The 18,793-nt window shown below is 45.8% G+C and overlaps 1 protein-coding gene across 2 annotated transcripts in view; it reads right to left on the reverse strand.

Moving 5' to 3' along the window:
- The window catches only part of MBOAT2 (membrane bound O-acyltransferase domain containing 2), a 625,362-nt gene that overhangs the window by 396,049 nt on the left and 210,520 nt on the right, over window positions 1-18,793 (reverse strand). For both annotated transcript variants that reach the window (XM_029595828.1, XM_029595829.1), the window contains one exon: window positions 18,379-18,456. In XM_029595828.1, coding sequence (XP_029451688.1) covers window positions 18,379-18,456 — 78 coding nt within the window. The remainder of the gene's footprint in view (window positions 1-18,378; window positions 18,457-18,793) is intronic.

The following is an 18,793-nucleotide window of genomic DNA, read 5'->3' on the forward strand; positions in this document are numbered from 1 at the left end:
CCCCAGGGAGGGATGAACATGTTTCCAAGGGGGCCACAAGTTGTAAAAAGGATATTCATCATTTTAAACAAATAAGGTTGCTGGGGAGGCTCTGTGAAAGAAAAAGAAGTGCCAGATTGTGAAAGCGCCTCTGATCCTAGAAGCTTTCCTTCCAGCTTACACTTAACTTACGCGTGCCGGCGCGGCAGGCCCTGACACAGGCCGCTGTGTCGGGGCACTCAGCCATGCCCCCGGACCGCCCACATGCCCCCTGGCCACACCCCTGACCACCCCTTTTTGCAAGCCCCGGGACTTACACATGTCCCAGGGCTTGCGCGCACCGCCAAGCCTATGCAAAATAGGCTCAGCGCGCGTAACCCTTTTAAAATCTGGCCCATAGTTTATATCCATTGCACAGAGGTGTTAAATATGTATTAAATAGCATAGCTCAAACTGCTGAGCCTTGAGGCAGTCCAGTAGTAGTTTCAGGCCCTTGAGAATACTCATTATTAAACTCAATGCACTGATAATGGTTCACACAAGAGGTAAACCACTAACACAGTTCCAGAGCTACCACATTCATGAAGGTGATGTAATAAAAGCCTTCACAGTCCTCCCCTATTTAATTTCCTTGCTTTTCGCCCAAGTTATACAAACCCTATTCTCTATACTTGCTTCACCCATTTTATGTTTTCCAGGTTATTTCTTCCCTGTTCTTTGTTTTATCCAGGTTATTATTCCCTGTTCATTGTAAAACAAGACTTTGTCTATGTTATTTTGCTGGTTGTAATGTAAACCGAAGTGATAATTAATCTTGTTAATTAAACCTCGGTATATAAAAGTTATAAATAAATAAATAAATAAATAAATAATGGAGGTGGGAGGGGAGTGGGAGGCCAGCAATGATGCTGTTCTTGGTCCCACATGCTTTCCAGCACACTGGAGAAATTCTTGCATCCTGTGACAGTGCTAGACAGCTCCGATGGCTACTCCAAGCCCTTAAGGAGGAGGACTTCATCTTCACAGTCCACTGGCTGAGAATTTCTAAGTGCTAAGACAGGGAAGGTGATGGGAGAGGATCAGTGTGATGGTGGGAAGAAGGCCAGAATCTGAGAGGCAGGAAGTGAAGAAGGGGGGTCAGTCATTTGATGTATTTTTATTTTTTTTGTTCTCCTGCTGTGTTTCATACAAGTTCTCTACAAAAGGTAAGTATGCTGCTGTGATATTTTTCTCCCTGCTCAGTCTGCCCTGAAGATAGGGGGCCAGAAGAAGAGTCAGGCTGTGTGTGTGTGTGTGTGTGTGTGTGGTGATTTATCTGCAAGTCATCAATCCCTTCAAGTCCCCTTATGTCTTTCTGGCATATAAGTGTGAGGGGCATAGGGGGATTCTGAAGGGAATTTTTGAAGTTCAGACAAAAATCATGACTTTAAAAAAAAAACACCTCTCTCCAGGGGCTGCAGCATTTTGGCAGGGCTTGTACTACAACTGCAAACACACTCTTCCATGCCCTCCCCCACAGTTCATGTGTATGTGCCCTGGCAGGGGCTGCTAATAGGGATTTGCAGATAGCATTATGAAATTAAAACAAAAAGCTCTCCAAAGAAAGCTAAATATATTATGTTGCTCCTTTCATTCGCAAAGTAATACAACACATGTCTTTCCAGATTTATATCTTGGATGCACCGCCTGCAAAATCTCACTCTTTGGCCTTCAGTCTTAATCATTGGGGCATTAAACGTCACTCTTAGGGTTGGACCACACTTGGCATCTCTGCACAAACCTTTAGTAACACTAATTCAATCTGTGTGTGTGGAATTTCATTTGTGAGACTCCACACACACATAATTGTTGAGATTACCTGATAATCTCCTTTTCCTTAGTGTAGACAGATGGACTCAGTACAAATGGGGATAGTATCCGCGTGCTAGCAGTTGGAGACGGATCTGACGTCATCACGGGGTATATAGCCCCACAGGAAGCGTAGCTATTCAGTAATCTTCCTTGCAAAAGCTGTTATAGATGTGTGTACTGACGCTCAGTGAAAAAGTGAAAACAGGATTCCCCTGACCGATTGATAGGAGCTGGAGACCGCCAGCAGACCGAACCGGAAGGCATTGATACCTGGTATAGTGCATCCTCGTATAGCAAGAGAGGACCTGGCTTACCTTGCATCGGGGAAACCCATGTACGCAGGCAGCCGGGCGGGATGCTGAGTCCATCTGTCTACACTAAGGAAAAGGAGATTATCAGGTACTAATCTCAACATTTCCTGGCGTGTAGCCAGATGGACTCAGTACAAATGGGATGTACCAAAGCTTTACTCCCCACCTGGGTGGGAGGCTGCCTGAGGACCGTGTAATACCGCCCTGGCAAATGCGGAGTCCTCCCTGGCCTGGACATCCAGACGGTAGAATCTGGAAAAGGTATGGAGGGAGGACCATGTCGCTGCTTTACATATTTCCGCAGGCGATAGCATCTTGGATTCCGCCCAGGATGCCGCTTGAACTCTGGTAGAATGAGCCTTGACTTGTAGAGGCGGAGACTTCCCCGCCTCCACGTAAGCTGCTCGGATAACTTCTTTAATCCAGCGGGCGATGGTGGGCCGAGAGGCCCCTTTACCTTGTCTCTTACCGCTGTGCAAGACGAACAGATGGTCCGTCTTTCATAACTCTTGTGTCACTTCCAGATATCTGGGCAGCAATCTGCCAATGTCGAGATGGCGTAATAAACGCCCTTCTTCAGATTTCTTCAAACCCGCCGTGGTAGGCAAGGAAATGGTTTGGTTAAGATGAAACTGTGAAACCACCTTAGGTAGAAAGGAGGGAACCGTACGAAGATGGATAGCCTCCGGAGTGATTCTGAGAAAGGGATCACGGCAGGACAGTGCTTGTAGCTCTGAAACACAGCGTGCTGAACAGATAGCCAGCAAGAACGCCAATTTCAATGTGAGCGACTGGAGAGATAGACCCCGAAGGGGTCGGAAGGTGGATCCCGCGAGGAAATCCAATACGAGGTTGAGGTTCCATAAGGGCACAGGCCACTTCAGTGGCGGCCGAATATGCTTGACTCCTTGCAGGAAGCGAGAAACATCTGGGTGCTTGGCGATGGTCTTGCCATCCCTCCTGGGACCATAGCAAGACAGCGCAGCCACCTGAACCTTGATGGAGCTGAGGGAGAGACCCTTCTGAAGACCATCCTGCAGGAAATCCAACACAATAGGGATTGTGGTTGCAATTGGATTGGTGCCATGAGTGTCGCACCATGCTTCAAATACCCTCCAGATGCGAATGTAGGTGAGGGATGTGGAAAACTTGCGAGCTCGGAGGAGTGTAGCAATCACGGGCTCCGAGTAACCTCTTTTCTTCAGTCTAGCCCTCTCAAGGGCCAGACCGTAAGAGAGAACTGAGCTGGATCCTCGTGGAGGATGGGACCTTGACGTAGAAGGTCCCAGAGAGGAGGCAGGGGAAGAGGCTCCCCTGCCAGTAGTCTTCTCATGTCCGTGTACCAGGGTCTTCTTGGCCAGTCTGGCGCCACTAGAAGAACTAGGCCCCGGTGTCTCTGAATCCTGCGGACGATAGCGCCTAGCAGAGGCCACGGAGGAAAGGCGTACAGTAGAGTCCCTGGAGGCCATGGCTGAATCAGGGCATCGATTCCGTGTGAGAACGGGTCACACTTGCGGCTGAAGTATCTGGGTACTTGAGCATTGGACTTGTCCGCCAGTAAATCCATGTTCGGAATCCCCCAGTGATCCACAATCATCTGGAAGGCTGTGGGTGACAGCTGCCACTCTCCCGGATTTAGGCTTTCTCTGCTGAGGAAGTCTGCTGTAGTATTGTCCTTCCCGGCAATGTGGACGGCGGTGATGTCCTGAAGATTCACCTCTGCCCAAGTCATCAGAGGGGCGATCTCCAGAGATACCTGTCGGCTTCTGGTTCCGCCCTGACGGTTGATGTATGCCACCGTGGTGGCATTGTTGGACATCACTCTGACTGCTCTGTTCTTCAGTCTGTGAGCAAATTGAAGGCACGCCAATCGGCCTGCCCGGGCCTCTAGACGGTTGATGTTCCACGCTGACTCTTCTCTGTTCCACCGCCCTTGTGCGGTGAGTTCTTCGCAGTGTGCTCCCCAGCCGCTCAGGCTGGCATCTGTGGTGAGCAAGATCCACGTGGGTGAGGACATCTTCGACCCCCTGCTCATGTGGTTGGACTGCAACCACCACCGCAACTGGGTCCGCACTCCGGCTGGCAGAGGTAGGTGCGTGGAATAGTTCCGTATACGGGGGCTCCAGCGAGAGAGCAGGGAGTGTTGTAGAGGTCTCATATGAGCGCTCGCCCAAGGTACCACTTCCAGGGTGGATGCCATGAGACCAAGAACCTGCAGATAATCCCAGGCTATGGGCCGACTGGCTGCCATCAAAGACTGGATACGCTGCTGAAGTTTCATCTTTCTCTTGGTTGTGAGACTGACTGTGTCTGCCCGGGTGTCGAACTGTACTCCCAGGTATTCCAGTGACTGGGAAGGCTGTAGGCAGCTCTTGCTGAGGTTGATTACCCAGCCCAAGCTTTCCAGAAGGGCGATCACCCTGTCGGTTGTCTGAAGGCTCTCCTCTCGTGATTTCGCCCTGATTAGCCAGTCGTCTAGGTAGGGATGGACCAGAATTCCTTCCCGCCTGAGTGCCGCCGCTACCACTACTACCACCTTGGTAAATGTCCGTGGCGACGTTGCCAACCCGAAGGGCAGAGCCCGAAACTGGAAGTGGCGTCCCAGAACCTTGAAGCGTAGGTAGCGCTGATGATCCGGGTGGATCGGGATATGCAGGTATGCCTCTGACAGGTCTAATGCCGTGAGGAATTCTCCGGGCTGTACTGCTGCCTTGACGGAGCGTAGAGTTTCCATGCGAAACCTCGGTACCCGTAAGTATTGATTGACTGACTTGAGGTCCAGGACAGGTCGAAAGGTACCCCCTTTCTTGGGTACCATGAAATAAATGGAATATTGTCCAGAATTCACTTCCCAGGCAGGTACTGGGATGATGGCTTTCAAGGACAGGAGCCTCGCCAGGGTAGCTTCCAATGCTGCCGCCTTGTGTATGGGACATGAAGATTCCACAAACCTGTCCGGAGGGAGATGATGAAAGTCCAGATAATATTTATTTATTTTATTTTTAATTTTTATATACCGGAATTCCTGTATACAATACAAATCAGTCCGGTTTTACAGTAAACGAAAAGATTGCCCCAGTCTGGGAGGACAGACCGGGGTTGATTACATCGAACATTGAAAAATAACAATTAACAATTAAACATTGAATGTTTTCGTGACCTAAATTAAATTAAAATAATTAAAAAGTTAAATATTGTATATATATATATATGTTGAATATTGTTAACTGTATAAAACAATAAATTTAAGGTTCAATCAGGGTAAGGTGCTTAGTTGGATTCTGTAAATTGGAACGCTTGTCTGAAGAGCCAGGTTTTTAACTTTTTTTTGAACTCTGGCAGACTGGGTTCAAGGCGTAGGTCTGGGGGGAGAGTATTCCAATGGTGTGGTCCTGCGGTTGAGAGTGCTCTTTTTCTTAGTAAAGATGTTGCTGGTAGGGCGAACAGTGTGCCTCTGTAGGCGCTTCTGATGGGTCTGGAGGATAGGTGTGGACGAAGTTGCGTTTGGAGAGATATAGGGGCGATGTTGTTTATTGATTTATGAATAATGGTAAGGGTTTTATAAAGGATTCTCTGTTTGATGGGTAGCCAGTGGAGGTTGCTCAGGATAGGGGAGATATGTTCTTTTTTATTGGTGTTTGTTAGGATTCTGGCGGCGGCGTTCTGTACCATCTGAAGGGGTTTGATACTGTTAGCGGGGAGGCCAAGCAGGATTGCGTTGCAGTAGTCGAGTTTTGAAAAAATAATGGATTGTAGGACAAGGCGAAAATCATTAAAGTGAAGGAGAGGTTTTAACTTTTTGAGGACTTGTAATTTATAGAAACAGTCTTTGGTGGTGGTATTTATAAATTTTTTCAAGTTAAGATGATTGTCAAGCCATGCTCCTAGATCTCTGACGTCTGAAGAGAGATCAATATTTAATGAGGTGGATTGATAAAGGTAAGGTGAGTTGATGTGTGGGTCGTGTGAGATAAGTAGCATCTCTGTTTTGCTGGAGTTTAAAATCAAGTTAAGGTTGGAGAGTAGTTGTTTAATTGGTTGTAAACAGTCCTCCCAGAAGGATAAAGTTTTTTGAATAGATTCTGAGATGGGTAAGAGGATCTGGATGTCGTCTGCGTAGAGGTAGTGGGTAAGCTTGAGTTTTGATAGCAGATGGCAGAGGGGGAGGAGGTAAATGTTGAATAGGGTGGGAGATATCCCTCCCGGATAACGGCAAGCACCCACTGGTCCGACGTAATCTCGACCCACCTGGGGTAGAAGAGGGTTAACCTGCCCACTATGGCTCCGTCCCCCAGATGAGTCGGCGGATTCTCATTGGGAGGCGCGGCCGGGACCCAAGCCCGGGCCCGCTCCCCTCTTGCGCTGCTTGGTCTGAAAGGACTGATTCCTGGCCGGAGGACGTGGTGCCTGGTAGCGACTCCTGTAACGAACGAAACACTGGGAACTCCTGCCCCTGGAGGGCCTTGGAAAGGCGCGCTGGCCCCTTCTGGACCGATCTTCCGGCAGTCTAGGCACAGGGGAGGCACCCCAAGTACTGGCCAGTCTATCAAGGTCACTGCCAAACAGCAAGGAGCCCTTAAAGGGCAATCTGGTGAGGTGTGTCTTGGAAGGCGCATCAGCTGACCATTTCCGGATCCATAGCTGCCTCCTGGCGGCTACGGAGGATGAAATCCCCTTAGCTGTGGTCCTGACCAAATCTGATGCTGCATCCGTGAGGAATGAAAGAGCAGATTCCATGTCAGCCGCCGGGGCATTGTTTCTGACCTGTGACAAACAAGCACGTGTCACCACTGTGCAGCAGGCCGCAATCCGTAAAGAAAGAGCCGTAACCTCAAAGGTCTGTTTTAAAATGGCGTCCATCCGCCGGTCATGAGGTTCCTTGAAGGCCGTCCCCCCTTCAACAGGAATGGTAGTGCGCTTGACCACCGCGCTAATCAAGGCGTCCACCTGAGGGCACGCCAGCAGGTCCTGGAGAGCCGGTGCCAATGGGTACATGCCCCTTAGGGCCCGGCCCCCTTTAAAAGAAGCCGCCGGAGCCGCCCATTCCAAATCGATCAATTGTTGCGCCGCTTGCAAGAATGGAAAGTGGCGGGCTGTAGGACGAAGACCTTCCAGCAGGGGGTTCTGCGCAGAGGGTACCGAAGCGCTGGGACCTGTAATATCCAACTCCGCCAGGCATTGAGACACCAGGTCGGAGAGGTCCTCCTTAGGGAAGAACCGCCTCATGGTTCTATATGGCCCAATCCCCGGGGGGAGGTCCCCCTGGTCCGGGAGCTCTGACTCGTCCGATGAAACCTCCTGGTCTGATTGATCTGGACTATCCAACAGCGGGAGGTCCCGCTCACAATAAGAGTGCGAGGGACCAGGAATAGGATCCGCAGGAGCCGCCACTGCAGCAGCAGCCGCCGCAGTTGCAGCCACCGCAGGGACCACAGGAACAGCCGAAGCCACAGGACCTGGACAAGAAGCCGTTTGCATCTGTACAAAGGCATGGATTCCCTTAAAGAGATCCACCCAGGAAATTGAAGCCGCCTCGAATCGCCGGGGTACAAGATCCCCCGGGAGTCCTGATTGGTCGAGACTGCTCCCTAAATCTGGGGTAGCCCCTGGGGAACTGTCAACAAATCGTGGCTGAGACTGGTCCTGGCCTGAGGGTCGCACGGTCTCCTCACATTGAGTACATAGGGAGTATGGCTCATCACTGCGCGTGGCCCGAAGCTGGCATGCAGAGCAGAGGCCAAGGGCAGTAGTGCCTGAAGCAGGCGGCGCCACCGCTGAAGACGCTGCTGTGTTCTGATCCATGGAACAACCGGCGCTCAATAATAGTATGCGGCAGCAAAAAGGCGCTTAATACAACAGGCGCTCAACAATAGTATGCGGCAGCAAAAGGCGCTAATACAACAGGCGCTCAATAACAGTATGCGGCAGCAAAAGGCGCTAATACAACAGGCGCTCAATAACAGTATGCGGCAGCAAAAGGCGCTAATACAACAGGCGCTCAATAATAGTATGCGGCAGCAAAAGGCGCTAATACAACAGGCGCTCAATAATAGTATGCGGCAGCAAAAGGCGCTGAATACAACATAGTCGGCCAAGAGACCCGCGCAATAGTATGCAATAGGCACTTATCAATATGCAGTTAGCAATATACGCTTAATGGTCTTCAATAGGCTTTCAGCAATATGCAGCCAGCAATATACGCTCAATGGCTTGTAATAGGCTTTCAGCAATATGCAATTAGCAATATACGCTCAATGGCTTTCAATAGGCTTTCAGTAATATGTAGCCAGCAATATACGCTCAATGGCCTTCAATAGGCTTTCAGTAATATGTAGTCAGCAATATACGCTCAATGGCCTTCAATAGGCTTTCAGTAACATGCAGTCAGCAATATACGCTCAATGGCATGCAATAGGCTTTCAGCAATATGCAAGTAGCAATATACGCTCAATGGCCTTCAATAGGCTTTCAGTAATATGCAGTCAGCAATATACGCTCAATGGCATGCAATAGGCTTTCAGCAATATGCAAGTAGCAATATACGCTCAATGGCCTTTAATAGGCTTTCAGTAATATGCAGTCAGCAATATGATATGATACAGCAATATGATATGATACAGTAATATGCAGTCAGCAATATACGCTCAATGGCATGCAATAGGCTTACAGCAATATGCGGCTAGTGATATACGCTCAGTGGCATCCACAGTAATCAAGGAGGAAGAAAGCCGCGCCTATCACGGGCGCGGAATACCTGAACAAGGCCCCAAAATGGCGTCCTCCACGGCGTGCCATGCCGCCAATCCTCTGCGCTTCGGAGACCCGTAGGAAGAGATGTACATTGTACCAGCTTCGGCGCTTCCCGGTTGGAACGCAGGCGGTCTCCAGCCGCGGGGGGAGGGACCTCCTCACCGCCGCAATTGAGGATATGCACCCGCTACCTCGTCCACGCCGGGACCGAGGGCCTCGTATGCCGCACCCGAACCTTGTCCGGGGGCTGTGTCACTGCCACGCTTCGGCAGGACCGAGGACTTCCACCGCCGGGGGAGCACGGCAATCACCCCGGGAGCTCAACTGGGGGAGGAACCCTCGGCTATCTACCGCAGGAGCGCGGGGCTCTAAGGTTGAAGAGAGGAAAAACAACGTAGAATCTAGAACAATAAGAAAAGAGAAAAATTAAAGCAGTCTTGGAAAGCACGCTCAACTAGCGTGCAGGCACTCCAAACTGCTTTGGAGACGGAAATTACTGAATAGCTACGCTTCCCTTGGGGCTATATACCCCGTGCTGACGTCAGATCAGTCTCCAACTGCTAGCACGCGGATACTATCCCCATTTGTACTGAGTCCATCTGGCTACACGCCAGGAAAATTGGATTATTGTTACTAATGATTTGCGATAAACCAGAATAGCTCAGCAATCAGGGATTAAAAACTATATAGCTCTTATGGCTAAACTTTGACATGAAGAACATTTTGAGCTGAAGAATAATTCAACTGATATCATTTTCTGTAAATACACCAATAGTATATCTAAAATTAAATTTCGAATGCCATATAATCATGGCACCAGGTCTCCTGTGATGCTGTGAAGGGCCACAAAATCTGCCCATTCCCATGGAAATTTGCTGGTTACCACAGAATTACTGCACGAGACTGGGGTGAAGGAGACAAAAGCTGTGTAGCCGTGCATTTAGCTGATTCCCCTGGCCAATCCCCTCTTCTCCCCCCACTCTGAAAGGGTGGCAGAAAGAGAAGGGTAAAAGCTGCAGCATATTAGGCTCCATCTATCCTTCTCTTCTTCCTGGAGGGAGATATAAATCTGGAGAAACTGAAAGTGGACAAAGCCATGGGGCCTGATGAGGTTCATCCCAGGATACTGAGGGAGCTCAGAGATGTGCTGGCGGGTCCGCTGTGTGACCTGTTCAATAGATCCCTAGAAATGGGAGTGGTGCCAAGTGATTGGAGAAGAGCGGTGGTGGTCCCACTTCACAAGAGTGGGAACAGAGAAGAGGCTGGTAACTACAGACCGGTTAGCCTCACTTCGGTGGTGGGAAAAGTAATGGAGTCACTGTTGAAAGAGAGAATAGTGAACTATCTACAGTTGGGAGAATTGATGGACCAGAGGCAGCATGGATTCACCAGGGGAAGATCCTGTCAGACAAATCTGATTGACTTTTTTGACTTGGTAACCAAGGAATTGGAACAAGGAAGAGCACTCGATGTCATCTACTTGGATTTGAGCAGGAGACTGGTGAATAAAATGAGAAGCTTAGGAGTGAGTGCCGAGGTGGTGGCCTGGATTGCAAACTGGTTGACGGACAGAAGACAATGTGTGATGGTAAATGGAACTCTCTCTGAAGAGAGAGCGGTTTTAAGCGGTGTACCGAGGGATCGGTGTTGGGACCGGTCCTTTTCAATATCTTTGTGAGCGACTTTGCGGAAGGGATAGAAGGTAAGGTATGTCTTTTTGTGGATGACACTAAGATCTGCAACAGAGTGGACACGCCGGAAGGAGTGGAGAGAATGAAACGGGATTTAAGGAAGCTGGAAGAGTGGTCGAAGATATGGCAGCTGAGATTCATTGCCAAGAAGTGCAGAGTCATGCATATGGGGAGTGGAAATCCGAATGAACTGTATTCGATGGGGGGAGAAAGGATGATGTGCACGGAGCAGGAGAGAGACCTTGGGGTGATGGTGTCTAATGATCTGAAGTCGGGGAAACAATGTGACAAGGCGATAGCTAAAGCCAGAAGAATGCTGGGCTGCATAGAGAGAGGAATATCGAGTAAGAAAAGGGAAGTGATTATCCCCTTGTACAGGTCCTTGGTGAGACCTCACCTGGAGTATTGTGTTCAGTTCTGGAGACCGTATCTCCGAAGAGACAGAGACAAGATGGAGGCGGTCCAGAGAAGGGCGACCAAAAAGGTGGAAGGTCTTCATCAAATGACTTATGAGGAGAGATTGAAGAATCTAAATATGTACACCCTGGAGGAAAGGAGGAGCAGAGGTGATATGATACAGACTTTCAGATACTTGAAAGGTTTTAATGATCCAAAGACAACGACAAACCTTTTCCGTAGGAAAAAAATCAGCAGAACCAGGGGTCATGATTTGAAGCTCCAGAGAGGAAGATTCAGAACCAATGTCAGGAAGTATTTCTTCACGGAGAGGGTGGTAGATGCCTAGAATGCCCTTCCGGAGGAAGTAGTGAAGACCAGAACTGTGAAGGACTTCAAAGGGGCGTGGGATAAATACTGTGGATCCATAAAGTCAAGAGGCCATCAATGAAGAGTGGGTGGCTCGCCAGAATGACGGCTACTGCCTGGAGATAATACCCTTATTCAATAAACATACACATGGTTACTGTGACTCCAACATCGCTCTAAGCTTCAACAGCAAGAGAAAATGTGGAAAAAAGGATTTGCACTCACAAAGCGGGGAGTAGCTGGCTTGTTACGGCGGTTACTACCCCAAACCAAATAAGCCTGATACTTCACTTTCGATGCATATCCAGCATAGCTCTCTGCTTCAACAGCAGGGGAGAAGAAAAACTGATACTTCACGCATATCCAGCATAGCTCTCTGCTTCAACGGCACGGGAGAAGAAAAATTGATACTTCACGCATATCCAACATAGCTCTCTGCTTCAACGGCAGGTGAGAAGAAAAACTGATACTTCACGCATATCCAGCATAGCTCTCTGCTTCAAAGGCAGGGGAGAAGAAAAACTGATACTTCACGCATATCCAGCATAGCTCTCTGCTTCAAAGGCAGGGGAGAAGAAAAACTGATACTTCACGCATATCCAGCATAGCTCTCTGCTTCAAAGGCAGGGGAGAAGAAAAACTGATACTTCACGCATATCCAGCATAGCTCTCTGCTTCAACGGCAGGGGAGAAGTAAAACTGATACTTCACGCATATCCAGCATAGCTCTCTGCTTCAACGGCAGGGGAGAAGTAAAACAACCAATAAGGGCTGAATAACAGTCTGGGTAAAACAAATAAACATGGGTGTAGCTTGCTTATTGCGGCGGTTACTACCCCTACTACCCCTAACTAATCAAGCTTGATATTTCACTCGGATGCAGCTCCATCACTGCTCTCTACATTAATGGCGGGGGTGGAAGGGAAATAGAACCAAAGAGCTAAGAGAAACAGATAAGTATGAGAAAAAAATGTGTGAAGCTTGCTGGGCAGACTGGATGGGCCGTTTGGTCTTCTTCTGCCGTAATTTCTATGTTTCTATGAGTGGAATTGAGCTAAAGCTTAGTTTCTATAAGTATCTGTTCCATGCATGGGTATGTGTGTGGTGTGATCTTGTTCTCAATCTGTATACGGTGGTACAGTGTATGACCCTTTGGACCTGTGTGGATGTGGAACGTCTATCTCTGCTTGATATGGTCTGTGTGTAGTTTGATCTGTTTGCCTGTCTCTCTCTGTCTCTGAATATGGCAGCGTATGGTTCAACACCACAAGCAAAAACTGGTCATATGTGCATTAAATGAGAGATGTAAACTTTTTAGGCAGAGAAAAAAAAAGCAGGTTGTTTTTTTTTTCCTTTTGAGAGTTAGCTGACTAAAAGGTGCTCCGGAAGCTGTACATATATAAAGCAGAAATATAATTTTAAAAAATCTCAATATGTTTATTGGGCACATGCACAGGAATAGGAAGTAAGGCTGATGAAACTTATTTTTTTTTTATAGCTTCCAGTTTTGGTCATATTTCTAGATGTCCTTTTTTTATGCCAATGGGGGGGGGGGGGGGGGGGGTGCAGAAAATATTTTTGTTATGACCACGTGCCCTGTTTGTAGAAGTCTTCTCCCACGTCCACTATTCACTTGTGCATGGTGTGTTCATGCATGACTTGTGAAAAGTGATGCCTGTAAGGAGCAGCACAGTTGTACTCTGATTTATTTTAGATTCATAATGATGGGCATGGCTAAAAAGAAACAGTTTTCCAAAACTTTAAACAGTATGACCCACTGGATCAAGTCTAAATAATAGACAGAAATGTCAATGATGTGTAAATGGAAACAGAACTACTCGAGTACCTAGTAGTGCTTATTTTAAGAAAGCTTAGTTCTATTATAAAATTACAAAATGTTTGCATTCAGTGCTATCTGTGATTTGGATTCTGTATCCTGGCAAATTTGAGCTTATTCATTTCTTCTCTCTTTCATTATCCTTTGAATGGAATATTTTTTTTAATAGGTATTAGATTAGCAATGGAACTCAGTACTATGTAATTAACCTCTTGTTTTTAGAAGTTGACAGTTATGCTTAAGGGCACATGAAGCAATTGGATAGATGCTAAAAATGCGCTCTTTCTTCGGCTGCCAGCTGTTAGGTACCACTGGCAGCCCGCAGCCTCTCCTGCTGCCATACAGTCCACCAATCTTCCTGCTTGGGGGGGTGGAGGGGAGCATAAGCTGTGCGCGGGTGTGCGCACACGCATACCTGCCCACACACAGCTTCCACTCCTCCCCCCCCCCCCCCCCCCCAAGCAGGAAGATGGGTGAGCCATACGGCCCGAAGATAGCAGGAGGCCCTCGAGCTGTGGTGGAGCTCATCCTGCCACGGCCAGAAGACAACAGGAGACCATGATGTGTGTGAGCTTGTATGTATGTATGAATGAGTAAGAGCCTGTTTGTGTGTGCATGTGTGTGTCTGTGAAGAGCCTGTGTGTGTAACTGTGTAAGAACGTGTGTGTGTGTTTGAGAGAACCTATGTGCCTGTGAATGTGTCTGTGTGAGAGCTTGTGTGTTTGTGTATGTTTTGTGCCTGTGAGAGCCTGTGTGTCACATATAGGCTCTCACAGGCATACACACACACGCACACACACACGAAATGTATCTGTGAGGGTGAGGGAAAGGCAGTCTGTGTAAGTTAGAAAGAGGGAGTGTGTGAGAGAATGAATGCATTATTGTGAATGTGTGAGAGAGAGAGAACATAAAATTTGTGCGGCCCTACCTCCTCCAATCCATGACAATCTCAGAATGACTGAAAATCAGATCCCAGGTATTGAGAGCATGTTTTTAAATCCTTGTTAATTTTAATTATTGGGTGTAATTTGCTGATTCTGCTCTTTCGAAATATTTTTTTTGGGGGGGGGGGGGGGGACAGAACATTTTTACATTAGATTATTTTATTCATCAGATTTTGGAAATGTCTTTTGGTGTTTGGGAAATTTACAATATTTTATTCATTAATTAGTTTGAAATACTTTTATGAATATGACTTTACTGTTATGATTAATGTTTTACATTTTTTTTTTATTTTATTTAAAGTTTTATTAAGAATGATAATGTTTCTATTTTTCCATTGTTGCTCTGAATATAGAGGCTGGCTTGTTGTGGGTTCCAGTTCAGTTCTTCTCAGCACGTTTCTGTTTATACTTTCTGATCTCTTTCTTCTTTATTTGGTCAAGGTCTCTCTGTGCTCAATATGTGATCAAGGTAAGGTACAATATTTCCTAGCATGTAATTTCTGTGTAGGGATCTACAGCAGCCTGGTTTCCTTATAAGAGCTTTTATTGGTGTTCTAGTGCCTGGTGTAATATGTGCAGAATTGCCTTTTCATAGATAAGGTTGTTAGGATTGCTTTGGTATGGGAGGTTAATATATTGTAATGGTAATTTTGTTTGTTCATGGCTTTGTGAAGACCAAGCTCACATTACAAAAAGTCTAATTCCATAGGAACTTCAAGTGTCTTTTTTTGCAGCATATTCTGGGTGGCACCACAGGTGTGCATGTAAATATAATATGCATGTTGTAAGATTTTTGCCTCAAAAACCTCTACTCAAATTTGTCATGTAAATTTTGTTATAAATGCATAATTTAATTGTGTGTGTCTGTAAAGGGTGTGGGAATGTGTGTGGAGGAGGGAGGGTGGCATGTATGCAAGGCTGTAAGGTTTGCCTAGGGTACCTAATACACTTCCTTATTCATGGGTTCTGGGCGGGGGCTTATCAGTTTTTTAGAATATAGATTGTAGGACAGAGCTGGGCTTTATTTGATGGACCCAGGACAGACACTGAATTAATCGGGGGGGTAGCACAGTCATTTTTTTTTACACAGGGCAGCAAAAAAGCTATTACCGGCCCTGCTTCTCTCCTAGATCTGCTGAGGTTTTGTTGCTGCTGCTGACTCTGTATTCTTTACCACAGCCGGCAAGCAGCAGAGGGGCATTTCAAAACCAGCTTTTATACTGCCGGTTTTGAACTTGCAACTGGCCTGGCCAGATAAACTGTCAAGCTGGTTGAATACCATTTCACCCTAGGACAGAGGTGACCAATTCCAGTCCTCGAGAGCCACAAACAAGCCAGGTTTTCAGGATCTCCACAATGAATATGCATGAGATATTTACATACACAGATGTGCGTGCGTTGCCTCCAAATCTCATGCATATTCATTGTGGAGATCCTGAAAACTGGCCTGTTTGTGTCTCTCGAGGACAGGAGTTGGCCACTCCTGACCCAGTGCCACACAATTCATAGGAGCAGTCAGATCCTGAGCAGCAGAGGACAAGGTCCTGGCACGAGAGGCCGCTCCGTCCTTATCTCCTCTGTCAACCCGATCAGAATGGGAGGGGAAAGGGATGGGGAAGATCATATTAAAGTAGAGTTTATCTGTATAGGCTGGGCACTTTCTTCTTTAGGTTACTGTGATACACAAATATCTTAATTGATTATGGAAAATATTCTCTTTATATTTATCTCAGAGGTATGAAAACAACCTTGTTTTCTTATTTTGGTCTGGTTTTTTCTTCACTTTTACGCATTTTCTGATCATGCATTTGCATCATCCTAGATGCAAAAATGTTAGGATCCTGTCCTTGAGTTTAGAAGCATTTTGCAAGATGTTAGGATTTTTCAATAAACAATGTTCAAAATATATATGCAGCTTCTGGGTATAATGTGAAATCACCAGAACAATGCAAAATGATTAAACCAGAGTATACTTCCCAGGAATGCACAACAGTTCTGGGTGACAGCTAGTGGAGATTTAGTGCATCATTAGTAATACTCAATAGTTTTCCTGTCCAATGTAAATTAAATAATCAGTAAATTCAGTTTCTTTTCTTTGTTTGTCTTATCTCCAGGAGTAAGGCTCTATGCCAAACAGAATACATGAAGTTGTACTTGCTCTGTATTTCCAAAAGCGCAAACAGAACTCATCCTGTACCCTTGAAAACATTTTCTAAAATCAGTCTATTTTTAATATTTTAAGCTGCTGCCTTGTAATTTTCTTATGTCCCTAGAGGACTCCATGTTAGCATTAGAATCACAAATTGCCTCACAGTCATGGGACTCAGTTGATCCATGTTGATTATGGTGTCACAAAAGACATCATACACAAAAAATGAAACCCCATTCTACATGAAGGAAACTGTGCCACAGGTTTAGAGGAATTACAAGGCAGGTGATTCAAGATTCTTTTTTTTTTTTGTTTTTTTAAAGTTATAACTTAGCAGTAGAATATATAAGAGACAGAGAGAGATGATGGGATGTTTCTACTTTTTGTGTACTTTTGAAATACTGAGCAAGGCAAAGAGGATACAAACTTCCCTTCAAGTTAAATCTGGGAACTGAAGATTCCTCTCCCAGTAGATCAAATTAACGCTGGGATTAAATTGTTCAGTTTCTCATGTTTTAAATAGAGGCTTTGGGACTAGATAATCATTTCCTAGGAGGTTAGACGACGTGAAGTTCTTACATATAAATCTGTAGGCAAGGTGTCCCCCAGTTAGCAGTAAATTACATGAAACAGGCTCATCTGTCACATTTATAGGGCAAAACTATCTATCATTAAAGCAAAAAAAAAAATCCATGCAGCACAAGCACTGCAAATCATAAGCTAAGCACAGAACTGAAGCAGCGTTATACAAGGGTAAAGAGGCAATTTCAAACTGTTGTTCAATCTGTGTGTTCATTTCAAACTTTTAGCACATCTTAAAAGTGCATTCCCACGTGTGATACATAAAGAAGGCCTCTCCTCTGCAGAAACCAAAGAAGCCTTATTAGATCTCCATGGGACAGAGCCAAATATTCCTCTGAGCTAGTCAAAATCACTGTTTGACATATAAGAAAAAAATGCCTTGGGTAGAACGAATATCTACAAATCAGTCATTTTACTCAGATCAGGAATTTTACAGCATTGAGGCTTAAATGTTTGTTTGCTCAAACATAGAAGAGCATGCCTACTAAATCCAGCTCACCAACATTAATGCCAGTATTTCAAAGGACAAAATAAAACGGCGCACAAACGTCTAAAGAAACAAAGCTATGTAACTGTCCCAAGGTACTAATGACATCAGAACTACAGATTATGGCAGCAGCTGAGCCTCCTGGGTATCGCTTCCTGAGCATTATTCTCTCTGTTTGTTCTTGCCTGCTGTCATACATAATTTCTAACGACGACAAAAGCAGAATGCAGGGTTTGTTTTTGATCGGAAAGAATAGACAAGGTCACGTAAGGTTAAAATTGACTTAACATTCTCACCACACACTTATCCCAGCTGGTGTCCAATACTTTCATCAGAATTAGTAATAAGGATCTCACTTTATAATCAAACTGTTAGATCGATTACAGACGGTCCATGTTTTCTCTCATTAATATGTAAGCAAAATTTTGTGCAAGGAGGTTTGTGGGGTGGGGGTGGGAAGAGGGCTGTATGCAATAAACATTGAATGCCATCATCGCCAGTGTATCCGTCCAAGGAGTCTGTAATTTGTGTTCTAACAATATGCATCTATACAACGGAACTGCTGGTGATGGACAGATCTGCTATAAATGTGTCACATTAAACACCTCATCTCAACAAACCACTGGGAAAAAGAAAAAAAAATGTTCAGCGGTAATAGGAGAGTGAAGGGGGAGGGGGGGGGGGGGGGGGGGGGGAAGATGCCAATAGCAATACTGTAAGAGCTACACCATTCCCCTGAAGGCTTCTATCAGCTGATGAGCAGGCAAGAAGGGAAAATTAGGTCTTGGCATACTAACACAAAGAATAGACAGTGCTTCTCTAATAGATGAGGCTTTTCGGCGGAAACCTACTCGCTTAACAGATGGGGATTGTAATACCAACAACAGACAGCATATGAGGCATACGTGCAACAGCCCTGTTTGTACATACAATGTTCCACAGTTTCTTTGCTGCCATAAAATACTGCGTGGACAAGATTATTGCTAGGTCTTATTTAAACATGAAAAACAAAAAAAAAAACTTAATACTTACTTGTGCATACTTTCCACTCCCACTATAAGCATGATGGAATATGAAATTCCACTTTGAATAATAAAATGTAAGGCATACCTAGAAGAAATAATGACCACATAGTTAGTGCTGGAGAATGCAGTTACATTGAATTACAATGATCGCATACATTTGTTAGTTTTTCTGTACCTCAAAATGGATTACAAAAAAAAAAAAAGCTTAACTTATTTGTCTGTGATGTGAAAAGGTTTTGGTTGTCTTGCTATGCCAATGCTTAAGAAAACTTTTGAAAGTATAGTGGCTGGGGGTTAGAACTCCATGTGAGCACATTAAAGGAAATCAGTGACTCTAGTCTACCTCCAAGTCATCATGAGAGGTTAATCCAGTCCTGGCTTCCTAATTCCTATCACTATGTGTCAAAAAGAAAAGAAGGTCA

This window comes from Rhinatrema bivittatum, chromosome 3 (genome assembly GCF_901001135.1).
Source record: "Rhinatrema bivittatum chromosome 3, aRhiBiv1.1, whole genome shotgun sequence".
Classification (NCBI taxonomy): domain Eukaryota; kingdom Metazoa; phylum Chordata; class Amphibia; order Gymnophiona; family Rhinatrematidae; genus Rhinatrema; species Rhinatrema bivittatum.